Source organism: Amblyomma mixtum, chromosome 3 (assembly GCF_055824585.1).
Source record: "Amblyomma mixtum isolate Tamu chromosome 3, ASM5582458v1, whole genome shotgun sequence".
In the NCBI taxonomy this organism is placed as follows: Eukaryota; Metazoa; Arthropoda; class Arachnida; order Ixodida; family Ixodidae; genus Amblyomma; species Amblyomma mixtum.
This window is the reverse complement of record NC_143014.1, coordinates 122916581-122943550: the sequence shown is the minus strand read 5'-3', so window position 1 is coordinate 122943550 and position 26970 is coordinate 122916581. Positions and strand designations below refer to the sequence as shown.

At 41.6% G+C, this 26970-nt stretch overlaps 1 protein-coding gene across 4 annotated transcripts in view; it reads left to right on the top strand.

The window, feature by feature from the left end:
- The window catches only part of LOC149351673 (stomatin-like protein 1), a 45844-nt gene that overhangs the window by 10082 nt on the left and 8792 nt on the right, over positions 1-26970 (top strand). The window contains exons 7-10 of one of the 4 annotated variants that reach the window (XR_016290620.1): positions 5823-5953; positions 10776-10961; positions 13028-13178; positions 14437-14576. Coding sequence is in view for 3 of the 4 variants with exons in the window: in XM_089581021.1 (XP_089437147.1) it covers positions 5823-5953; positions 10776-10961; positions 14437-14645 (526 nt within the window). In the remaining variant the exon portion in view is untranslated. Of the gene's footprint in view, positions 1-5822; positions 5954-10775; positions 10962-13027; positions 13179-14436; positions 25153-26970 lie in introns of those variants that run through there. The other 3 variants (XM_089581021.1, XM_089581023.1, XM_089581020.1) reach the window with 3 other exon arrangements.

Genomic DNA, 26970 nt, shown 5'->3' with positions numbered 1-26970 from the left:
CAACGACAGACGCGAAACTGCGGACAGAACAGGTGGACATGGATGCCCAGGGATGTAGCAGTATAAAATGCATCTGTGCACTAAAAACCAAATGGCAGCTACAGCAGTTCCACGAGTTCTTAGTTTGAGACTATTATAGTATAACTCTAACGGTGATCGTCTTTGCCATAAAGCAGTGGCGTGGCTTTGAACTTTGAAGGCTCTGATAATCTTGGAGACCCTCAGCTTAGCTGTCAATGGAAAATGCCTCGTGACACAGGTCCACATGGGATCTTCAAGTGCACACCAAGGTGTTTATAATTTGGCGCTTTTTCATTGCTTTGTTAGAAGCCCTCTTTGAAGTCCTAACTTAAAAAAAAAATTGCTCAAATTACTCAAGTAAATGTGGTATTTGGACACACCTAGCATGCTTACACACCTTTTTTTTTTAGGGGCACTTCTGTTAGGATGAACTTCTGACAAGAACAGATTTTCTTGTCCCTTCAAATTCATTTTTACAAGAGTCTACTGTATTAACAGAGTTGGGCCTACTGTTAGCAAATAAATGGGGGATTCAGTTTTAATTCAGCATGGCTGATGTCCTTGAATGAGATGAAAAATAACATCGTTGTGGAACTTTGGTACTTTTGGTGTATCCCACTATGACCTGATGTTGGCATTCATTAATGTAGCTACTGTTAATGTGTCATGTTTTTTAATTACGGAGCATACAGTAAAACCTCGATGATATGTTCTCGGTTCATATGGTAAAAATAACAGGCAATAAAGATGTCTCATGAAGTTACACAATTTTGCTTCCAGTTAATACGTTCTTGGGTAACATAATTTCCTGGCTTCTGCATTCAAACTTTTGACAAATCTTGGTCATATAATACCTTTAGTGACCAAACACATGTGTGCAAACATATAAGTAGGCCGAATCTGTGTGCGTGCGACGTGAAAAGCTGGAATGTAGCTGCAGTCGTTCGCCATGATGGTTTTTTTGCAGTGCAGAGGTAAAGAGTGGCAAAGCATCCTAAAAACAAACAGCACTATCGTGCAAACGGCCTGTTCCAGCAGGGACGCGATATGACGAGAAACGTAGCTGCTGATTCACACTGCCTAATGCAAGGGAGTGAAGCATTTGAGAACTGCAGCGGTGTGCTTGCATACAAGCAGGCTGGGTCTGGAGAAAGCAGTACAGTTAACCAACGTTGTGGCTTCTCCGCTGTGCATTAGTTAGTGCAAGAAGGCAAAGCATCCAGAAACAACACGGTAGATATCCCGGCTACTTTCTCCATTGCCGTTGCTAGACTGGATGTGTTAAGAATTTTTTTTCTCTACTAGGGATGATGAAAATGTGGTCTGAATCCTGGGAGCCCTAGAAAAGGAGTTGCTCAGACCTTGCACCAAGAAATGCTGATCAATATTTTTATAGAGTGAAAGTATCAGTTCAAATGTCTATCTCAGTCAAAAGTTCCATTTTTTAGAATTAGGCCTTGTGGATCATAGATTTTCTCAAATAATACATTCTTTAAAAAATGTATCAATGAGGTTTTACTCTATTTGTTATAGTCATTAATGTTTGCACACTCTTCGGTGCGTTTTGTGAACTGAGAAATTTATGTCAAAGAGCAGTGCTCTTTTCACATCATGAAGTGGACCATTGGAACGATGGCAGGCCACATTGCATGGCGGCATGCGTCAGTCCTTTTGTACCCATGCATGTGCAAAAAAAGCATACAGGTATGTACAGTCACAGACAATAATACTGACCATGCCGCGGTCAGAGTATTCAGACTCGTTGCCTTACGAAACGTAATGGATGTTATATGCATATGTAAGTAATGTTTACATTTTCTTTGCGCATAAAGGCACCAAGCACTTCTATTTCCATTACGCAATGCAACAGAAGAGTTTGAACATGGAAGTGGGGTTCATATTAACACAGAAGCAATGCAACAGGCCTGAAATATTGTGCCAAAGCTACTGACACATTGTTGAGTGCAAGATAACTTGTGGCTGATGACACATATGTTTTCGGTGTTTTTTTTTCCACCATCAGAATATATAAGGAGTGTGGCCACTGATAAAAAAATTCTGAAAAATGCTTTGAGATTTTTCTAATGTAAACATTGCACACTGTGTCATTCTCGATACAAAGCTTTCATTAACCCTTTAAAAGAGTAGCGACACCAAATTTTGTCTTGAAAAACACTGTAGCGGAGCAGAAGACGAAAACACAAAGAACAGAAACGAACACTACTGGTGTTAATTTCCAACGACTTTTATTCTTCATGACCAACGTATTTATATGCCAGAAAAAAGACGTAATCATTTGTGCGAACAGTGTCAATTGCATAGAAATGCAAGTTCTTTAGCGCAGAGGAAAATGGAAGGTGTGCTTATTCACGTGTGACCTAAACTATTTATCTTTTCAGCTTCGACGATCTCGCGCGTTATCCTTTCCCTGCTTTTCCCTATAACAACACATTTTTCAAAAAGTGGCTTGCAATTTTTTTTACTCTCACAAGAGAACACGATCAACTAATGTTCCTCCTCGTCCTTTTCTGGCGTTGCGAGCATGTTCCATGAGGCGCTAGTTTAAGCATCTTCCAGTCTGGCTGATATATTTTTTCCCGCATGGCAAGGGAATCTGATAGGTGACACCTTCCTCACACGTGACGTACGGATTCTGATGTTCTTGCAAAGAACTTGCATTTCTATGTAATCGACACTGTTCGCACAAATGATTACGTCTTTTTTCTGGCATGTAAATATGCTGCTCATGAAGAATAAAAGTTGTCGCAAGTTAGCGCCCGTGGTGTTCATTTCTGTTCTTTGTGTTTTCGTCTTCTGCTGTGCTACAGTGTTTTCTAAGGCTATGAACCTACAAGCGTACAAAGACACACTACTGTCCCAAATTTTAGTCGTTTTCTTTAATGGTTATAAATAATTTGAATTTTTTATATCTCTTGCTGTTTTGGTTTTAGTATCAACACCTAAGTGATGGCTGTGACTTAAAAGACGAGTTGAAGTCATGGGAGACATAAAAATACTGCAATATGGTCTCCGCTTGCTTTGTTTTAATTTGCACCAACACGCGAGCCTGCCCAGGGGTTGGAAGACAAAAAATGAACAAGCAGTGATTATATTGCAGTTTTAGCATGACCTCAAATCATCTATTACATTGCGGGCGTTATTCAGATGTCTGGAATTTTGAACAACAACACAGTGCAATCACAGACTGAGGACATGGACCATCGCATCAACTTCGAGCGTGCTAGGGTTGAAGAGACAGGCCAATCCATTGAAGTGACAGCTCATGGAATCTTGGCACATACAAAACACACCCGGGAATGTAAAATGCTGTTAAGGCTCCCTTCCATTAGTGTCTGTACATGGCCTTAGTGACATCGCAATGCCCCTCCCCACCAACCCCCAACTCGTGCGACTCGTAGAGTGGAAAATCTGCGATCCCATTGTGACCTGTTGTGATTCACATGGCAGTGACCCCCCAGTGGCAGTTAAAAAAGTGCATTTCTTGCTTGTACTTATTCAGTCCTGGAAAAAGTGCCGAGTTGGCACCGAAACTTCGGTTCTCACGTGGGACTTTGGTCGGAGTATCACAGTTTTTTCTCTCTAATTCACCTCCCAACCAAGCAGATTTCTGCCGAAATGTTCATATTCCAATTTCCTAAGGACATCTCTTGATTCTTCTTGCGTCTGTAATTCTCAGAAGTGTTCAGTTGGTGGGGATTTATGCATTCTTACATTCATGCCACAAGTTTTAGTGCGACAGCACCAGTCCGGAGGTTCAGAGCTTAGAAAAATCATCTCTTGCTTACTGTATGTCTGAGAATCACAAGCGCTCCGTCCCACGCACAGCCCACTCATTGTCGTATTCTATGTAGCACAAATCCATGCTTTGGCACTGATTCGAATGTAGTAAACATTCATCATTTTTTGTCGTGTGGGTGGCGCACCACCTTCACATGGCGAAACCTCTTAGTGCATTCCGCATTACTATTTCAATTAAAATCTAGCTTGTTTGGCCAGTGCTCAGTGTCTCAACTTAAAAAAAAGCTATACGCAGGTAGAGTCATTTCTGTAATGTTAAAGGGCCATATTCTAATTATAAATGGTACATAATCTTAGATCATTTTCATTATTTTTCTGTGGGCTGTGTTTGTGCTTCTTTCTTTTTATATACATGAAGTTGAAATTGAAATTAAATTTTTGTTATCATGACCAATGTTCTTCTGGCAGGGGCTTTCGTGTGGCACTAGAAGTTTTGGTTTATGGGAGTTAAACGTCTCAAAGCGACTCAGGCTATGAGGGACGCCATAGTGAAGGGCTCCAGAAATTGCAACCTCCTGGGGTTCTTTAATGTGCGCTGACATCGCACTGTACATGTGCCTCAGGAATTTCGCCTCCATCGAAATTCGACGGCCGCGGTCAGGATCAAACCCGCGTCTTTCGGGTCATCAGCCAAGCGCCATAACCACTGAGCCACCGCGGCAGCACACTAGAAGTGAAAAGCACATGTGATGATTTGCAATAACTTTTGGTGTCTTCTGCTGACGGTACTCGTGGAGTTTTCTACGCACTCGTGCAGTGCCCCACATTCGGCTGGATGCCACTCGTACGGTGCCATATGTTCGGCTGGGATGAGCACGACACGCGTGTGCGCCACGCTGGAGACCAACAGTGGAGCGCGGTGTAGTCCCGTCATGCAGCGCGTGCTAGGAGACGTCACAGGCAGATGACGCTGTTGACGCTGTAAACATTGGTTGACGCAGCATCGACAAAGAGGAAAAAACAGGCAAAGCATTATATCGTCATCATCATTACAAGGAGGCATATTTTAAAGAAATGTTGAGCATTATAGCAGCTGCAATGCATTTATTTCCACTGCAATCATGCAGCCACCGGCCAGTGAGCCATATGCCTTCCCTTTTAAAAAAATTAAAGGGTTGTCAATATTTTTAATCCTGCTAGTTCTGCCTTAGCTCATGCAGCGAATGGCTTATGGTGTTCATTCGGCATGCCTCCATTTTATAACATCATACTTTTTGTCGGCCTGTGCATAGGCTATAGGATATATGAAGTGACAATGTGGGAAGCTTAGTGGATTGAGAATCGCCTGCAAATGTTTTCAGAAGTTACTCTGGCTGAAGCTCTAAAGTGTATGCATTGAAACTGGCAAGCATAATGCCGTGGTGTGGTGTCTGACATACCTGCACCACCATAATCATGATCGCAGTATATCACGAGCATATTTGTGCATCCCACGCTTCACACCATTTCTATGAACGCCTGTTACAAGCACGATTCTGAGCGCTGTTACTGAAGAGGCTGTTGCTAAATGTACAAATTGCTGACTGCGGTCATTGGCGTCAGCTGCTCGTAGGAATGTCCTTCCAGATTTTCGAGGGTCTCGGAGGCCACGGTGAACAGAGGGCAGAAAGAGCAACAGCACTCTGCTATGTGTTTTGCACGTTCTGCTGAGGTGCAAGGGGACGTGCCACTCGTGTAGTATTTGACGTCACTTCTTGCGCACCGGCACAGAGACAGTGTGTCTCAGCCGAAGACACCAGTAGATCCCATAGGCTGTGTAGCTCTGTCGCAGAGCGTGAAGCCTAATGTTGTGAAGTGTCATTTTCACTTTAATGGTCGCCCATGAAGGTAATAGATGCATAAAATGTCATTATCACCTACCTGTACATGCCAGAATGCTCAGCAGCCAGCGTTTGTGAGCACTTGAAGTCATGTTTGAATATATGATGTAAATTTAGTAGGATGGACATCTGCTATAAACTTTTGTTGGTTATTCGGCCTAGGAAAGTGGCCCGTGTGGTGAAGACTGCTGAACCAAGCAACCCGTTGACTCCTGTTATGTCGGCCCTGAAGAGTGCCCTTGGGTTCCCTTCAGAGCACACCAAAACCCAGACATCAGTGCCTAGTGGTCCAGGTGAGTTCTTGAGATATAAAGTGCCGAAAAACGAAGCAGTAGTAAAACATGTAGAATTGATTGGCAAGGGTTATGCCACTGGTCAAGGTGAAATGAAAACGCGTTGTAGACTCATCTTGAGTGAAAGCCATGGAAAGTGGCAGCACAAAATAAACTGGGACGAATGTGAAGAAATATGGACGACAGGACAAGCGCTGAACTACCTGATGAATGTTTCTTCATCTTCATCCCCGTTTCTTTTGCGCTGCCACTTTTCGTGATTAGCCGCTGTGGTGGCTCAGTGGTTCTGGCGCTTGGCTGCTGACCCGAAAGATGCGGTTTCGATCCCGACCGCGGTGGTCGAATTTCGATGGAGACGAAAATCTAGAGGCCCATGTACCGTGTGATGTCAGTGCGTGTTAAAGAACCCCAGGTGGTCGAAATTTCCGGAGCTCTTCACTACAGTGTCCCTCATAGCCTCAGCCACTTTGGGACATTAAACCCCAATTAACCATAAACTTTCCATGATGAATCACCCATTAGCCCACACCAAGATATTACTTGAGTGAAAGATTTATTTTATAACAGGGTTGGGTACATGCCAGATTTTTTTGTTGCAAAGTGAATTTAGATATTAAAAATTTACAGTGAACCACATGTTTCTGAAAGTATTTCAATATACAGGGTGTCCACGCTAACTTTAGCCAAGGATTAAAAAATAAAATATTTGAGGTAGGCGAGGGAAACCACTTACATACATCTACCAACCGGCTTGTGCATCATAGGCAATTTTTTGTTTTGCAATTAATTAATTAGCAATTAAGATAATTTTTCTAAATGTGTAAATATTGACTTTAGACAGAAAATATGAATAGCAAAGTTGGAGAGCACCTTCAGAAACTTCCATTCCATTTATTTGCGGTTAAGAAAACCTCACTTGTCTCTTTTTTCCGAGCTGCAAAGAAAGCCCGCGAAATACAAAAAAAATCACGTGACTAGCGCAAAAGAAGATAAGTAAAATACTTGCCTATCTTCTTTCGCCTCTCAGTGGCGAATAAAACTCGTCGCATTTGTGTTTGTCACCTTCGGCCATTTCATAGCTCATAGTGCCCGGCGCGTTCGCAGCAACTTGCACCGTCACGCTTGCAGACTGGCTCGCGCGGGGGCCGCAACCACCGTTGACATATGGGCCTGCTGGCGCATTGAGGTCGTCACGCCTTACCAGCAGCTGATTTTGTTCACTCAAGCCACATTTGAGAGCAGCACAATCGTGGCGCACGAATGTGCTAGTCGCGTGATTTTTTTTGTATTTCGCGGGCTTTCTTTGGAGCTGGGAAAAAAGATACAAGTGAGGTTTTCTTTACCGCAAATAAATGGAATGGGGGTTTCTGAAGGTGCTCTCCAACTTTGCTATTCACATTTTCTGTCTAAAGTCAATATTTACGCATTTAGAAAAATTATCTTAATTGCTAATTAATTAATTGCAAAACAAAAATTGCCTATGATGCGCAAGCCGGTTGGTAGATGTATGTAAGTGGTTTCCCTGGCCTACCTCAAATATTTTATTTTTTAATCCTTGGCTAAAGTTAGCGTGGACACCCTGTATATGTACAGGCACGGACAAAAGTAAACGGAGCACGCAACTGTCTTCGAATATTTTTCACGCGTCACCTAATTGAAATTTCTAGCAGTGGTGCGCGCATGCTGGTAGCGGAGGTTGGTGCGCTTTTATGTAGATAACCAACGCTTCTTCATTACCAATGGATAAAGCCTGATTGCACTTCGAACGCAATAGCATGCTCAGTTTACTTATGGCCGCGTCTGTACACTGTTAGCTTGAAGTGCTTTTCTACAAAATGTGGCAGTAAAAAAAAAAAAGGAAATCTAGTGTACTTTGGCATATTTGTTCTTAGTGAAACCGTATTTACTTGTGTAATGAACCCACTTTTTAAAGAAAAGTTGACATCAATTGGAGGGGAGAGTTCATTAGGCTACGGAAATAAAGTTTAAAGAGATTTTTTTGTAAGAGTTGAAATTTAATGCCATACATTCATCCACCCACCAGCCCACTCACCTGCCCTACTGCCCTTTAATTGTAAAACTCTCAAGAAATTAAATAAAATAAAATAGAAAAAAATCGAGAGGAAGCCCGCACCCAACCAGAGGTTATCGCAGGCGAACCAATTGAAAATAAAAGAAAAGGGGCCATCTATCCATGATCAACAAAAGTGCACAGTCCACAAGTTGCATCCCTGCAGGACTCGCATTCAGCATCATTTGGTTCAAAAGTGTTTGCTGTATTGCAGCGCGATGTGACGATTTTGCGATAGTCGGCGACGGTGGCTGATCATGGTGATATAAAGTGAACATGCTGAGCACCGTCCCCAATGGTCAGGTGCATGTTTTTATGAGAGGTTAACAGAAAAGTAAACTCTCATTGACTTAAGTAGAGGGTGGGTTCATTATGCGAGTGAGTTCATTAAGCGAGTAAACACAATAACAGTAGACTCCAGTATTCTAGAGACTGCAGAAGACAAACTTGAAAGGACCATGAAACCTTGTTTTTCATATCTGAACTTTTCCAGGAAAGATGCGCAAGCATGCCGGGCATGTTCAAACGTCTGTTATGCGAAAACAATGAAGTGCCTTTGCAGCAAAAACTTCATTGCAAAAAAAAAAAAAAAGGAAAGTGTTTATTGCACCATGCACAACCAAAAGCAATGTAGTAAGGGCATGATAGGCGCGGTTGCAGGCTGGTGGGGCTGGTATGAGCTGCATAATGACATATGCTCAGGCAAGTTTGCTAAAAGCAGTATTAGTACAGTTGTGTTTTTTTTGCCATCTTATTTTCTTTTCCTCTCTATTTCACTCCAACTGCTGCATTAAGACCTTTTTTCAATTTTTGCTATTTCACTGTCTCCAGGCATTTGAAGGGTACCCAGCAAGCTGTTATATTGAAACATAAAAGGTTTTGAAATTTAGTTGAATTAAGAGGTAGTGTCTAAATCAAAAATATTTGTTGGTTGGGGTGTGCAATTGCTTGAGCTTTTGAATAGCTTGTGAATGCGACTTGGTTTGTATGGCATTTTTACTATTTGAAGTATCTGAACTTTCTGCACATCCAGAATAACAGCAGTGCTCACCAGACACATTGTTTAGTACTGTTGCACCAATTGACTTGCTCTTGCCTGACAGGGTCAAGTGCCAGCTCAAAGCAAAAGTGTATGCACTGTAATGCTGGGTCTTTAAAACCACTGTGTTGACAGTAGAGGTATGTGAATATTGAAATTTTTGAATACAAATATGAAAAAAATGCCTTCAAATATCAAATATCTCTTCAGTACGAGAAAAATTTTCAGATAAAGGTAAATTAGCAAATGTTGTTTCCGTTATTTCATCAAAATATTATATAGGCTTTGCATCTGAATTGAACAGACCTAGACTGACACAGCGTCATAGAAAAAAAATATGATGTGCACAGAAATGTATACTGTTTAATTAGACAGCATAACAGTATGCAACCTATATTTTGGTCATGCAGAATGCGGAACAAAATGAAATCCATGAAGGGCATATGACAGGCACCTACAAATCACATGATGGATAGTAGTAAAGCCTCATTAATTTGGACTTCGAGGAGCCTAAAGAAATGCCTCAATTATCCAAGGGTGCAGATATTAAATGCTTGCCCCCTTTGCCGAAAATTCTTGTGAAGTGGCTTCTTCGCACGAACAGTGAAAAGCCCGTGACGAGGAAGTAGTTACGTGGTCGTAAGTGGGGTGAGTGCGCGGTTAAGTGGAAATGGCAATACTGCTTCTAAAAAAAAAAAGGTCAGCCTGTTAGTGTCTGAAAGTGGCACGCAGGCGGTTTCAGACGAGTAGCAGGTACACAGCCCCGACAGCCGCCATCGCCACAGGCTGGCAACAAAGCTCAGAAACCGAAATTACGCAGCCAGGCTATTTTTTGGCTTATCGACAAAGGCTCTCTCAGTGTCGTCACACGTGCCGTTCCGCACGTCAGAGATGCATGGGTTGCAATGCACCATGCAGATTTTTACTCGATCGCTTGTCCTGCCCCAGCTCCAGTTTTCATAATTTAATTCGTGCAGGAATTTTGTATTGATTCACAGGCACTCAATTTCACAAGATAGCTGGAAAGCAGCCATGGCAAACTGTTTTATTTACTGACATAGTGCATGAAGAAACTGTGAAGCCATTGTTAAGGCAGATCTAACAAGTTGGCACAGTGAAGCCAATATGTGCAGCATGGCTTATTAAAGTGCATGTGGGTCTCAAGACAATGAAGACGCAATTAGAACAAGCCACACTGTGGCAGACATATTAGCAGTGTGCCAGTAGCTGCCTTCAGGTGACCATCAGTTCATGCTTTTTTGTTATTCAGACATTTTAATGACAGAGACTACACTGCCATATGGGAGCGCCTCCTCACGTATTTGTAAGGCCAATGCTAAGGAGGGAAGCACTTATGGTATATTCCAGTCGGCGATCCAGAGCATCTCTCCGAATCAGCAAAGAAGCAAGATACCTGTCATGGTCTAGTCAGAACTCAGCAGCTGAGTCCAAATCAGCCTTGAAACATTCTTTTAAATTTCGCAGAGAAAGAAAACTTTCTCTGGATCACCAACTGAAGTACACCATTAGATATCCAAACTTTTCATTTTTGACGGGAAACGAATTTTTTGCAGCGCTAATTTTCCGAGCATTGTAAGCCATTTGTGAAAATTATATTGTTGTGAGGTTGGATCCTTGCTTACAGTACGCTGGTCATTCTTTGGAGTAGTGGCATATGTTCATTGTGCTGTGTCACCCATCCCATGTTACAGGTGGTCTACATGCTGTGCCAGCGAGCCCAAGTGAGCCACAGTTTGAGCAACTAGTACAAGTACTGCACCAGCTAGCCCTGTTTGCTGCTCAACAGGAGGAGTTTCAGGGTGTCTGTGCTACTTACGCACTTCAGATTCATGGGGGCACAAAGGATGGAATCACAGTTCACATCTGCTTTGACCAAGGTTGGTGCAGAAGTGAACAACCCTGACCTCATTAGTACATAAGATTTACAGAAGTGCACTGAGGCTGGCAACCTTGGAAACTGCTATATCCTTGTCGGATGGGCAATGTGAATTGTTTTGCTGCCAGTGTTGCTGCTTTTGTGTAGGTATGTTTACTGGCACTCACTTTGCTTAATACTAATTAGCTTCGACCTCTGTGCTTCATGACTTCAAATCAATGAGTCTGAAGGTGAGGATGATGATGTTTTATTTTATTGAAGGTGCATCTAAAAACTGATGTTTAAGTTAATGATAAGTGCATTAATGATAACCACAAGCAGCATATTTTGCCATATTGCTTGCATACATGGTTTTTATACTTGGTGCTAATGTTCACTTTTAAAAGGACACTGAGGGCAAATAGAGGTTCGCCTGTGTTGATAGGCTACTGCATTCCAATCACAAAGAGGCCACTCTCACAGAAAAGAGTGCTTTTATAAGCTAGAAAAGACAAAAAAAAAAATACAGGTGTTGACTTCACCGACCGATTTTACAAGTAAAATGCGTGTGTCGACACAGATTTCTTGGCGTGGGTACTTGAGGCTGCGCTTCACCGCCATTCACGTCAAAATGGTGGCAACCTGTTCTTTTCGGTAAGGATGTCACAAATTTTAATTGACTGGCAGGAAGGTTTCTAAATCCAGCTTTCTGGCCAATAAATGCATTTTTTGCCACCAGACAAACATCCTCATAGCCAGAAAGAGCCAGAGAATCAGTTTTTACTGAGAACAATAATTGGATAGAGTTGTCCTCAGTGTGCCTTTAATGTCTGGTTATATATATTAGTGATGATATGATAAAATCATTGTACAGTAGACTCCCTTTAAGACAAACTTGAAGGGAGCAGAAAATTTGTTCGCCATATCAGAAGTCCATCTTGACAGAAGTTCCTTCAAAAGAGATACGTGAGCACGCTATGCGCATCCAGATTTGTTATGTGTTACATGAAAACAGTGACCTTTCAGTGAGAGGATGGAACATTTTATGCCACTATGTATGAAGTAAGCTGAACAGTGAGTGCCTGAAACGAAGTCACATTATCCTACTTTAAAACAGCATTGGCCTAGCTAGTTTTCTTGGCACTTTCTTTTTCCCTCTCTCTTCCGCAGCGACTGCTATTTGTTTTGTTTTTGTTTGTTTGTTTGTTCCTGACTTTATTTTTGAGCTTTGAATGCTTTGAAGGTGGGTAGCTGTGCATCTCTCTCTTATCTCGCTCCTTCCTCTATGTAGCTGTTATCCACTCTACGATCAGGTGCACCATGTTCCTTTTTGTCCTTCACACGCAGTGCCCTTGTCGTACGCATACGGCTCCAATATCTGGCCATCTCCACGCTGTGATAACGCAAATTGTGACCTCGTGTCAATTACAAATTCGGCTTCCGACTGTTAGCGGGTTCTTTTAGTCCGCCGGTGGAAACGTGTGGCACATGACGCGTGCACGATGCCGAGATCTGGCATCTCTGCGCCGTGCGCAGGCAGGAACGAAGGTGCGCTGCCTCTTCCGCATCGGCAAGAAAGCTTCCCTACAAGGATATGCGCCCCAGCAAAACAGCTTTTCCTCACAGCGTCACGAAGATGCACGGAAGCTATCTTGTTGGGATGCGCTTCCTTGAGTGGAAGCGTTTTCGATATTTTTCTGTGCTCGATAGTGCTTCGCAGTCACCTCATAAATGCCGTTGCGCGGGGTCGCTAGGGTTTGCGGTCGCTGCGAAAGTTCATCTTAACCGAATCACACCCAGAACAGCTCGTCTTAACTTTTTGTATTGCTCTATTGCTCACCTGTTGTTGAATGCTATAGTAGGAGACAACCTAAAAACAGCAGTTGGTAACACTGGGCCACGGTATGCGGCATCCTGTATTACTCCGCTTGCCAATCACAGCAGTAAACGAAATAAGCTTTTTAATGTTTGACTTTATTGAACCAGCCAGGTATCAGAATTTTAGAGCTTATCATTTTTTTTCTTGTGATTAGCTTCTTGCTTAGGTAACTAGAAGAGTTTTAACAACCGACTACTTTTTTGTTACAGAGGAATTCTTTGCAGCGGTCCTGAATGTAGGCAGAGCTTCACTGCTTTTTTATGTTGTATCCAACTATTGCTGATGTCACCCTGCAAAAATTAACCTCTGAAGACAAGTTTAATGGGTCCTTATGGTGGGCTTTTTTTTTGGATTTCACCGGTAAGTAACTATATAGGGATTCTGGAACTGTACAGCTTATCAGGAGAGTTTAATCTACCATATTTTCCAGCGTATAATTCATGGGTTTTTTTTTCAGGATTTTTTGTCAGTGCGTCTTATACAATGGTGTGACTTATAAAGGGTGAAAAATGACGCACTACCGTGCGGCACATTTTGCTGTTCCCAGTAACTATGTTTGAAAAGAAAATCTATGTGTAAAAGAGGAAAAATATGTATATATACATATATAGAAGGCAGTTTAGCATGGCAAGGTGCAAAACATCATGCAGGAGCTCTAGTTACAGTGTCCTTACGTGCTGAAGTCATTTGGCCTAAAGGCATTTATCATGAAGGCCTTCACCCTAAAGGCCTTTGGGTAAAGACCTAAGGGCCTTCACTCAGGTGGAATTCACCCGGGTGAAGGCCTGCCAGGTGTGACAACCTGGTGGGCAGGTGCCGCCTGCCATAAAGCAGGCTTCATGGACAAACATACTTGTGTATGTATGCCCGAAATCGGAAAATGCACCTAGTAGTGCTACTGCACTAAACTCAAGTTATTAAAGAGTTGTACCCACTACTGTGATTCGCTTCCACGGGGAGCCACTGCGCATGTGTAGATTTCCCTGAAAGCGCCAGGTAGCGCCAGTGCCAGCTGCAGGCACACCTGCCACATTGGGACTAATCAGCGCGTGTGCACTGGCGACGCGTGAAGTGAATCATGCTAGCAGATCACTGATCGCGCTGTGCTATAACCCTCTATTGAAAGCTTTAGCATAGCGTGATTTGCTACCGTGATCTGCTTCTACAGGGGGCAAAGCTGCAGATAGCTCCCTACGAAGTGGTTCGCAGTGGCGGATCACGCTGTGCTAAAACTGTCTATATTTTAAATTTTTTCCCACAAGTAGAGTCATATAATCGCACAACAACCAAACATCCAGTCCAGCCATATTCTCGAAAGTTTTGTTTTCGGCATTTTGGCATCGCATTCATATGGTTTTGCACACGTTGTACATTGTTCTTGCTCAACATGACGCTGCCTGTGAGACTAAGAAACTAGATGCAGATTTCAAGTTGCCTGTTGCCTGCGATTGAATATGTGCTAGGAAACAGGAATTGGGTACCAGGGATACGGTTTGACGTGAGTGGAAAAATTATCCAGGAATGGCGCAAATCCACAAGTTTGTAGTTTGAAAGTGTATTTTATTGCAAAACTGTAGATTGAAGTGCAGTTGTTTGACAATGATATTTGACATTGCAGGTAATGTGGAGCTCATTCGTGGCAATGACCTTGGCAGTCGACGTAAGGCAGATGTGACACTGCGCCTCTCAGCTGATGATCTGACACTGATCCTCTGTGGCAAGGAGTCTCCCATGCAGGTGTACATGGGTGGTCGCATACAAGTCGAAGGAGACTGGTCTTGCCTGCGTCGTTTCATGGGCGTCATCGACAAGTGCTCAAATGGCTAGGAGCTGCGCATTTTTTTTTCATGGCGAGTCATTTGATTTTCACGCTGCAATTATTGCTCTGTCACATTTGGCACTGCTGTGAATGACAAATTGAAATGTGTACATTTAGCTGTGTCACATATACTCAATCACCTGTACGATATGCTGATTCTCTGTAAACAAGTACTACAGAGGGAAGGACTATGGGGATGTCTGCACCTCTTGTTCTCAGCCATCTGTTGCACTAGGGAATTCGACTGATGGCAGTCAGCTGAAAAAAAGAGTACAGCACATGAATTTCTATATAAACTCATATTATCACATGAAATAATAATGTTGACAGGCTGCAGCCATCATTTCATGATTTTTACTGAAAACCTTAGCTTGCTGGCTTCATTTTTTTTGGAACGAAAAAAACTAAGATGTCCCATACCATTTTTAAAGAAGTGGACTAGTGCCATCTTGGTCACAATTACATAGTGTGCTAGTCATTTCGATAATTTTGCTTCATACAGTTTGTAAAGATTAGGTAAAGTTGCAACAAAAATATATGCGCACTCTGCTTTGATGTTAACAGTGAAACCTCATTACGGCGTTCTTCGCAGGACCACGGAAAAACTAAGCGCAAAGCAGCAGTACACCCTAACTGAAAATAGCTTAAGTATGTCCACTGACTTGGTACAGGATGATACCTGAGGTATTTCTTGAAGGAAAGGACATGCAGCAGCTTTAATTCATCTAGGACCGCAGAAATCCTTTACCTATGTCTGCCGCTGGGGCGGCTTCGCAGTTACTAGTGCAGCCTCGAAACCATTTAAACCGGGTTCAGACTGCTCTATTAGGCCTCCTATTTGGGCGAATAGGCAAAGCATGTCTAACGCACGCACAGTTTCTCCAACAGTAGGGCCCGGGCCGTCTTCAGCTTTCTTGTCTGCATTGCTTGAATTGGATGACGTTTTCACCAGTGATAGAGACAGCCGGGTCACTATCGGACCATGCTGGAGAAGTCTCAACAGCACTAGTCGATGACTCTAAACGTGCAGAAGGTGATAGTTTCCACAGCGCCTTTCTGTACACGGAGCATCGGACTCGCACTCAGAGCATCGCCTAGGCACAAGACGCCCTGACGATTGACTTGGGAAGTGCTATAAGTGGGAAGTGCAGGATCCATGACAACGTCAGTAACACAACAACACAATGAGATGGGGCTGAATACAGCCGTGCAGTGATGCCAGGTAGCTAGCAATGTGGCATTGACCAACACTGTCTTGAGGATAAGGCCTCTCCATGTCCTCCTTTCCACAGGCACATGGCAGAAAAACAAAAGTTTGCTGCGGCTGGCCTAAACTCGAGTCAAGTGACAACAGTAAGCTATAGCTTGGTGATGGGCTATCCATGTGGTTCAGAGCATGACTGCTTGGACACTGGCTCCTGCTAGCGTTTTGTGGTGGGGTAGCGGGTGTGGGGTGGGGGTAAGCTGGGGCCCCTGTGGTGAGGGGTAGAGCGATCTCTCTGTGGGTGTGTCAGTAACTGCAAGTGTGCTTTTCATGTGCGACAGCACATCTCCGGCGACTTTCTCTTGAAGTGTCACTGCGATCTTGGTTTTATGGGGTTAAACGTCTCGAAGTGACCCAGGCTGTAAGGAACGTCGTAGTGGAGGGCTCCAGAAATTTCGACCACCTGGGGTTCTTTAACGTGCACTGACATCGCACAGTACACGGGCCTCTATCATTTCACCTCTATTGAAATTAGACTGCTGCAGCCAGGATCGAACCCGTGTCTTTCGAGTCAGCAGCGAAGTGCCATAACCACTGAGCCCCCGCGACGGCTCTCAGTGAAGTTACCTTACGAAGCACAGCGTAGCTCATGACCGCTTAGTGAGAGACCCTTTCAGCCTCATACGCAATGATAGGTATGTGCTAACTGAGACATTTGCAGTAAGCCACTACGTCATATGGAGGCACCAAATGAATGTACAAGGTTTAACAAAAGCTGAGGCAGGAATATCACGCGATTGCATCCTATGTGGCACTACCGCTTAAGTGAGTATGCCTTAACAAGGTTTTACTGTATCGTCACATGATTTGGAGGTGATCATCAAAACCATTCACACTACTCATACTCTCTTACATGCAAACACTACAATAAAAAATCACACCTTTCGTATTTGTTTCCTTTGAGGGATGCTTTGCTGTTGGCTGACGAAGTTTTCTGTTAGCAGGGACTGCTCATATTCTTGACATATGAAGGAGACTTTGATGTTTAATAGAATTGTTTTTTATCAGCCTGAATCACCTCTCACCAGTAGTAATATTCAGTCTGAGTGGTAGTTTCACACTTACCATCTTTGTGTATGTCACTATGAATTCAAGGAAAAGGGAAGAAGAGACTGGACACAGTGCTGAGTCCAGTCACTTCTATGCTGTGCGAGCTAATGCTTCAGTATGTACTAGTCCTTTCTGGCATTTGACATTCCACAAAATGTGGTGAAATATATGTGTTATCAATGATGCATCTGCATACTAAAATGGGTCGTTTAATGGCGTACTCTTTACATAAACGTAATTTATTACTGTTATAGCTTTACAACATTTTTTAACATTGTATCTATGTTTTACAGTATTCAGACTTAACAGTGCACAATTATTGTGCAGTTTGATATCACTACAATATTTATACCTCATATGATAAATGAATAATTTTGTTTTTATGAATTGATTGTTCAGAGCCAGAGTATTGCACATTACCTTTTGGTTAAGCTTTTATGCAATTGTAAATGTGTGACAGTTATGATCATGGATCTAGTGCATGAGAAAGGATGTGTCCTTTTGTGTAGTTTAAAAATAATTTATAATGCATGACTTAATATTCTCTTCAAGTTATAACTGTGTCCTCATATTCAGAAAATTATTAGCATTAGGTTAGTGATGTCATTAGGTTAGTGATGCAGATCTGTACGATATTCATCTGAACTACTTGCTTCTAATGTCATTGGAACATCTGGCATTAAATGAATGAGACAACAGTGAGCATGAAAAGTTTGTACCTAGGCATGAGTAAGGCCCCCAACTTTCTGCAGCGGAACATTTTAAATTCTGCGAATTGAGAACAAAGAATGTGCAAAATTTCACAAGAAGTGGCTACTAATACTTCAAAATGCACCTCGGAATATATTAGGAACCAAGGAGTGTAGTGTGAACTCTTTTTCTTTTTTTTCCCAGGTATTTCAAGGTAGCTAAAGCGACCTTCACCCCATGTTTAAGACCTTGCTAGAGAAGCCAGCTTTTTAATGACCTTGGGGCAAAGTGTGCATTGTTCAAGTGCGAAGGAGAAGGTGGTGCAGGTCATTGAGAAAGGGCACACACTGTAAGACTTAGATGGAGTAGGAAAAGCAAATGGACGCAGGACTGGGCAGCTCAAAACACCGAGTAGCGGGGGCACGGTGGTGACAGCAGCTGCTGCTGCGGCTGAATGGGAAGCTGCATGCATTAAAGTATTGGAGGCTTGGCTTCACTCAGTTATGGCATGCACATCCGAAGAGTTGGCTCTAAAATAATGTTGACGTATCCGCTGCTTCCGAATTTTAGAATTTTTTATTTATTTTTTATTAATTTTTTTATTTTTAACGCTCAGCTGTGGTTGGCCTGGACATTTTGAGATTGCTTTATAACCGTAATAATATTTCTTTTGATATTTTCCTGAGCTCTCAAACTCCCCCCTCACGTTATATTCATGCAAGTAGGGTAAAATAGCCATTTTTCCATCATAATGTCATTCCTTGTGATGTCCATAACAGCAGTAGCATAGAAAAAAGGAAATATGACTGACAACACAAAGTTTCACAAAAAATACTGAAATCTGTTATTTTTCGCGGTATCACGGGAAATTAGCGGCCATAGACGTGGACACTGGCGAAACGCCTCAGGCGCTCAGTAGAGGCATAGCTTTCTCCATAGGAATCATGTTTTGATTTTCCGAATTGTAGCACAGTCGTTCTGGTATTAAGCTTACTCTCTAGTGCAGAACTTGTTTACGGTAGTCGAATTTTACATGGTATAAAGAGACCTTTCCATTGCTGTACTCATTTGTATTGCTTGTTATTTGACGCTGCAGTAATTAAAAATACTGCGTGATGACCTTGATAGACTGGCATGAAAACTAAAGCTGAATTTAACAGTCATTCTGCTTACTGCAGTCATTATACTGTTTTAAAGATCTAAAAATCGAGAAAAATTCTGAGATAAACCAAGCTTTGAGGAAAGTGAAGTATTGAAATTTTCACATTACTGATTCCGCTTTGTGAAATTGTAAAAGCCTTCTATTTAGCTTTATTTTGCTGTGCCAACTCTACCAGCTCAGCACCTAATTATAATAAAAGAAGTCCTATGTAGCAGCACGGCATTGTAAGGAACATGGCCAGCAAAGAGTACCATGCAATCGCACTGGTAATGCAACAGTGGCAGGTGCTGCTGCCATTGCTGCCGTAGTTCAGATAGCACTGCTCAAGTCACCAGCGACTGTTCCTGCCTGACTGTCATTGCTCCGAGAAAAGCTCCAAGTTTCAAAGCTCCAAGTTTCAAAGCCAAAAGCAGCAGTGCCATGCGAAAATAACAAACTATTTTCCACTAATACAGGCTGCTTTGTTATTTTCTTGGCGTAATGCAGGTGAGAACATGCATGCTTACTGGACACTGACACAGCCATTACAAGAGAGGTATCAGAAAGCAATGTTTCACTTGTGGGATTGAGTGTTTCATGATACTATTGTGAAAGGGGGTCCTCAGTCCTGGGAGCCAGCTCATTCATATGCCTCTCTGCTGTCTGGGAGGTGCTCCTTGGCACATAATGAAGGCTGTTGGGGGCTTCCTGAGGAAAAAAAAGTTTGAGAACCCCCTGCTTTAGATGAAGTGTTTCTTTTTTGTGTGTGCTGGGATCGATACGAGGTGATTTCTTGCATGTAGCAACATGTATTTTTTGCTTGTGCCACTTGGCTTGCTTGTTTAAAACTGTGGTTGTTGCACAAACATAGAAGAGAAGTATAGCCTGGTGGATTGGCAAAATCACCACGAAACGAATATAAGTAACAAAAATTGGTTCAGGTTGCAATGCATACCAGCAGCGTAAAGTCTAGAAGAAAAAAAAAATGTTATTTTTACGGACATACAAATGCATAAGTATATACATAGGAGGGAGATCTCATATCTTTTGTCTGTAAAGGATAGGATAGGATAAACTTTATTTGCTCTATTTTACAAGTTATTACGGTCGACAGAGGTCGGCGCCCCTATTCCAGGGCACCGCTGAGCTTGGCTGCTCGCTGGGCATGGATGACCAGTTCTCTCTGGAGAACCGGGTTGCCGCTGGAGAGCAAACTCTCCCACTGCTCCGCACTCGGATTTTGTATTCTATGGAAAGCCTCGTTTCTTTTGCGTTCCCACGTGATATGATATAGGGTGGGTTTGGCCCCACACCATGGGCATATGTCCCTGTACTGATCCGGGTACATTTTGCTTAGTATATGCAAGTTTGCAAAGGTTCCCGTAAAGGAATGATCCACCTAGTACTGCATATTAGCACAAGTTATGATTAGCGCACAGGTTCAAAAAGGCTACGAAGTAAGACTGACAGCCTGCATATTTAGTGAGAATCGCTCATGGGCATTAACAGGGCAAGTTTTTCGTGCAGCCTTTCCATGCTACTGTTTATTTTCTACTCTGGGGAAGAACAGAAATTTTGAAAATGCACATGTGCGCATCGAGCTCAATGTCAAGAATCCCTCAAATGAGCATGACAAGAATGCCTCCAGCACTTCATTTTTTTTTTTTTAAAGCACTTTCTCTACACAGCAGTGACAAGCAGTAGTTGCAGAGTAAGGTAAGTTGCTGGGCGAGTTGGTTCCGATATTCCATGACTACAGCGCAACGAACAGGACAAGAAGAAGGACACAGGCAGAGACACAACACAGTGCTGTTACTCACAACTGAAATCTTTATTAGCTGCCAGCCGGAATAAATACCTAACTGGCTGCCAAAAATGGAAAGAAATGGGCACAAGTCATGCAGTGGGAACACAAAATTCAAAAAATTCCAAAAATAATCATGAAAAACAAAATAAAGCACACGCGTGTCAACATTCACATTCGAGGTAGCATTTTTCTTTCCCTGACAGGAATACAGATGGTGCGCTTATGCATTCTTTCGGGAGCCTTGCTATTATATGTGCTCCTATGATTTTTTGGCCGCCAGTTAGGTATTTATTCCGGCTGGCAGCTAATAAAGATTTCAGTTGTGAGCAGCGCTGTGTTGTGTCTCTGCCTGTGTCCTTCTTCTTGTCCCGTTCGTTGTGCAGTAGTCATGGAAGGTAGAGTAAGCACACTTTTAGGTCCACCATCCAAGATGCATAAAATCCGCGACATGTCAGGCAGCAAGACTGAGTAGACTTTGCAGTTGTGATGCCGCTTTTCATGAGGGATAAAGAAAACACAAGCAGCACCTCTTGATTCAGGTCGTAATGGTCTAGTGTTATGACCTCTAAGGTTCGCAATGCAGTGAACTTTATTGTGGAAGGATATGGTGGCATGACTGGCTGTCCAGAGTTCAAATGTAGTTGTATTATCCATTATTTTTTAGTTGGGATTTTAAACTCGCAAAAATTCACGCCCCAAGTTTTAACCAATGAATTGTTGGCCCAGAGTCACTCAGGCGTTATTTTTATTTTATTGTTGAACTTTTGTTGCCAAGTTTGGCATTATTTCTGCTTGTGCTGTGTCTGATTTTTGGTGTATTACCCTTCCTATTTACATCTTTCATAAGCTAAGGGCACTTAAACAGGGGTTTTTATTAAGGAGAGAAAGACCGTGCAGTCACCAGTCATTTAACTGTTAAACCCTTGGCTCAGTGATATTAATTTATTCAGTCTTTGCAGCAGTTTTTTACGTGTTACGCTGAAATGCAATACGTAATGAGTGGATAGTCTTTACAATCATAGCACTGACTTTTTAGGTGCACTGCATATTTTAACTGAACTTCTTTTTATTGTTGTTGCTGCCGCCGTGTAGAACCACTGGTGGAATATACTTAATCGGCTACTATTATCAGGACAGTTTATTTGCAAAAATTGGCAATGTGTGATTGTTTAGTTTTAGTGTCGTGAAATGGCTCACATTTATTGTAAATTAAAAAGTGAGTAAAAGGATTTACTTCTATATCTAGAGTTGAATGTAAAGCTTTTATTGAATTACTGAAGTGTAACTCCTGATCAAGCAGCAAAGCCCATAAAGAGTTGCATGCTTCAATCAGTCTTGCAAATTGCAAATATCAAGTTAAGGGCAGTATTAAAGCAGTGTTAAAGTTTTTGCACCTGCAAGCTGTCAACCTACATCTATCATGCTCCTCTGTAGTACTTGCAGTACAGTGGTACAGCTTATGTCAGAATTTTACGGACCAATATACACACAACTTCTGTGTGGCTTCCAGGCAGTATGGTGGGACCCATGGGTAGAGCTGGGGCTTGAGAACCTAGTGAGCAATGTCTCCATTGCTGTTGTATGCCTCCAAAGGCCTCAAAGTGCAACTAGAGCCCTGTCATGTGAGCCAGAGACTGCTCTAGTCACTGACACAACTACCTGTAAAATTTTGACGTATTCTTGTCAGAACACTTAGCTTGTGATTATCTCATTATTGCACCTGTTCTTCAAAGCACACTTCAAGCATGCTTGTAAAAGGTAAGAATATGTATAACAGTCTTGTGGAATAACTTCTCTGTCTTCATATGTTACCTTCTACAGAAAGACTCTTACTGGCAGAGGAAATCTGATGTCTGTGCATTTTCTTATGCGCATCAGAGGCTCCTCTTTCTAGCAGCGTAGTGTCAGCTAATGCTATTGTAGTATGTTAATTTTCCAGTGTACTTTATGGTAGATAGTGGCTTCATCTGACACATGTGCTATATGTGTATTTGCTTTGTTGTGCATTTTTTTGTTGAGAAGAATTTTGCAATTTCTCCAACATTAGGACTCTGTATTCAAGCCCTGCCAACCAGGTATCTCAAAAATTTTCTGCTTAATTTCTGCCCTGTATTGATATGTAGTCAAGTGATAATATGTCAGAAATAGCAAGTTTTTAGTGTGATTGTTTTGTGCATCATGTCATTAGACGGTGTGAAGTCCTGTTTTGAATGGCTCGATTGTTTAGCTGAGGAAAACATGGAATGGTTGTTTTATCTTTGTAGAATTATGTGTGAGTACATGTTGTGCATTTACTCTATGTAAACTATCTAGTCAGAAAAGGAGCTCCTGTGCAGAACTGAGACCAGGTTGGTTGCTATTCTAATTTTTTTTTTTGTCAAAAATATACACTTGTTAATTTCATCTCAAAGCTGGATATTTTGCTCCAAAGCACATTTTTTTGGACTATGATAGCCGCTCCAAGATGACCTCTAACAGTCATCGCCTGAAAGCAGTAAAGTTGCTCAAAATAAACTAGAAGCTTCTCTGATTTTTTTTTTGTGTTGGGGTTAGCAGCCTTTGGAATGGTTTAGTCATGGTCAGAAGAAAATAGCAGCTATGTTAGTCTTGTGCATGCTAAGGAATGAAAAATCACTCTATTCTTTTGTTGTACTTCTCATAGTCTTGATGTTAACCTTCCATGCTGCTTATGGATGTTTCAGGAAAGTGACCATCTTTCTTCATGTATGTTAACTTATTGAGAATATTTTTATTTCTGTATGTGTGTTTAAAATGCAAGCATGATGTGATACTGAGAAGCAAGTCAACTTTGCATGATTGCAGTCTTTTTGGTACAAAATCCTTAAGGGTTACTGCATTGTTTTGTTTTGCAAAACATGATAGTTTTAATTTGTTACTTTTGTTGCTTTAATTTGTTACCTATGTAGCAGTGCTAGTCAATAGTAAATTGTGTCAGGTGGACATGTGAAGGACTACCTGAGAATTTGGGGCTTGTTTTATATACAGGTCAGGCAGTAGTACTTATGATGCAAGTTTTATAACTTGTAATATATAACACTGGACTACATACATGAGGTATAGCAGTAGTCATGTAGATGTGCGCATTTAGGAATAGACGTTTTGGAAAACGCAAGACCAATGTTAAAAATCTAACAGTGGTACTTGAATGAATGAGTGGATTCTTTTGGCAGTAGCTTAGGTTTTAGGTACGTTGTAGACTGCCCAGTCATGGACAAAATAGAACTGTATGCAGTTGCACAGGAAAAAATTAAGGCTGCATTGCCTCATTGCTCAGTCAGCTGCTATTAGTTTCAGCAGATGAAGTATGCATGCCCCCACATGCTTCCAGACTTTTCAGTGAACTGGATTACTGACCACGCAGAAATAAATTTTTTCACTCGGATCCGCATCCGATAAAATTTTGTCCATGGCTGAACATAATGTTTTGGGTTATCATGTAATCACTGTGTTATATAGAGCTGTAAACAGTCCTTGCTGGTTCCTAAAAAGCTTCCACAATAATGCTATGTATCATATTGCAGCATTGCATGTTTGCCTGACCATTGTGCAAGTTTTTTCACGTATAATTTAAGGTACTGGATCTATGCTTAACTGTTCACTAATGTCTGTATGAGCATACCGCTTGGTCTATAAGAGGACATTGAGCAAAAATATAGTTTTTCTCTAAAAGATCCAGTACCAGAGGCTGGTTGGAGTAAAACTTGATGTCTGACCACAGGTGCATGCAGCGGCCAAATCTATTTGCCTTTCTGTTTTCTGCATTACTAATTTTTTTCAATTAACATTTCGTACACTCTGTAGGCCAAAACAGATGATCGTTTTTGAAAGTTGATAGTGAATTCCATAGTAGCTTTAGAGGACATGCCATACAACTCCTATGTCTCAATTGGCACATAAAACAGAAGGTGTATTGTGGGAACGTGGTGCATCCACTGTGTAGAAGCAGCACCTTGATGCATTCCCACAGGCTTCCCACCACTCTTTTTAGAGAAGCTCTAAAATTTTTTTCCTGCAATATTTAACACCTATGTTGCAACATGTTTGTTGTCCCAACATGGCAGAAAAATGCCCTGCACATTGCCTGTGTCATCACAGTGCTGTGAGAGAACTAACACACCTTAATAAGTTTCCTGTGTGGATCAACACTTGTCCTTTTTTTTAGTTGTAAGTCGCAAAATGTTGTTACATCAGCACATGTACTGTGATCTGAATGCTTTTCAGTTTAAAACAAATGAAAGTTTTCAGTTTAAAACAAATAAAAGCTCTCTGTAGATATTTTTTCCCCCTCCTCTATGCCTTTCTGCATCAATTTGTTGTTGGTTGTTCCCTGGCTACACCTAAAAAATGCACCACAGTTGTATGTACAAATAGATGCAAGCTACCTGGGGTTCTAACTGCAATAGTAAGGCATAAATTACTAATGTTTAATATTTGACATTTGTTCTGAAACTAAGCAGATTAAAAAAGCAGATTAATGAAGACATATTGTGATTTGTTGCATTTTTGGTCCAAAATGTGCAAATAAATATTCCTTCCAATGTACTGCAGGTTGTTCTTTTTTCATTTCTAATGACATTCACCTTGCAGGGCATGCATTAAAAGCAGTATTAGTAGCTGCAATCAGTTTTGATCACCTACAAAAACTGCTCACAGAGCTGAATTACTCAAACATTTCTGCTAAGCTTATTAATGTGTGTATATACCGAAAAATCATTAAAGGGCAAGTGCACCACTTTTTGAGAATTGCGCGCTATTAAAGGATTCAGATCTAGTATATAGGCTGCAGGTAAAGCATGCCAAGTGTTTTTGCGCTAGCATTTAAATAGTGACGTAATTGGCGATTAAATTTTTGGCTTCTCCAGAGGAGTGCGGAGAAGCTCAGAGTGACGTCACAGAAGGTAAGATTTCAAATTACTGCTGCTGCCAACTACACCCTCTCATGCCTAATTGGACACTCCCAAACAAAGCTCGGATGCCTTTGCCTTCGGTGGCATTGGTTTTTTTCTTTGAAAGCAAGTGTTTATGTGTTGGAAATGCACCTATACCATCGATGGCATCGTGATACACCTCCCCACTTGGAGCTGTGTGCTGCGGAGAAGCTTGATGGCTGTCTCGATTTCAATCAGTGATTACGTCCCCATTTCAAATGCTAGCCCAAAAGGACTTGGCATGCTTTACTTTCAAGTTTCACACATTTGACCTCTTTAAGCTCATCGATTTCTAAAACCTTTTCAGTTGCCCTGTAATAGGGAAGGAGAGAAAAAAATTTTATTAATGTAGTCACAGTTCTGAAATCTTAAGGGAGCATATATTTTTATGTGCAGATTCTAAATATGTTATTTAATTTCATGTAAAACAATCCCTTGTGCACTTTGTAATATATTATGCAAGTTTTTTGCCGAAAGCTTCTGAGAAATTTTTCTGCAGCCAACTTGATGAGTTGCATGCCATTCGTTGGTCTTGACATCAAGAAATGCAGCAAAGGTAAAATTATCATCTCGCCTATAACAAAAGCTGAATTATGGGATTTTGAAGTTCTCACTTCAGGAATGTGAAGTTCTGTTTCTAGAGCGGCAACTTCAAAACGCTCTGACTTAAGTTCTATTGGAGGCAGCATAATTTTGCCCTTATTGCATTCCTTGATGTCGAGACAAACCATTGGCCTACAATTCAGCAAGTTCCCTGCTGCAAAATTTTTTAAAGGCTCTCGGCAAAAAGTTACATAACATATTACATAATTGCACAAGCACTAGGTTTAAATTACATGGTATATTTAAAATCAGCAGCCAAAAACACGTTTCCTGAAAATTTCATAGTTGTGACTGCGATATTAAAAATTTAAGATCAGCTTCCCCCCCTGGACAGCATCAATGAGTTGCTTTATTACATATTAGATAAGTGTAACAGCTTCCTACTACGCACATATCTAAAAAAATAAGCTTGTGCCTAAAGTGGTAATTTTTTTTTTTATGCACAAAGAACACTGTTTGTCAACCCTTCTATTCACAACTTGTAAATCACTCGAATAATCTTTACTTGTTCCCACATTTATGCTCGTCATCCTTATCCCAGAATATTGCAGCATGATTTGTTATCCACATTGACTTGCCACCTATATCTTTCCCTCATGTCAAGAATGCTGCATTACTTGTGTGACGTGTATAAATATTATTCCAGCTTTAATCTGCTTCCTTTTGTTCGTGCTTTGAGCAGGTGTTGCCTTTGGTGAACAGCTAAGTTTTCTCTGGTACCGCACATGTAACCTTATACCCTTCGCTTGCACTCAATTACATATGCCATTTGTTTCAATCTGCAATGTATCACCTGCAAGCAGTTCTGCTTATGTTTGCAATTTACATT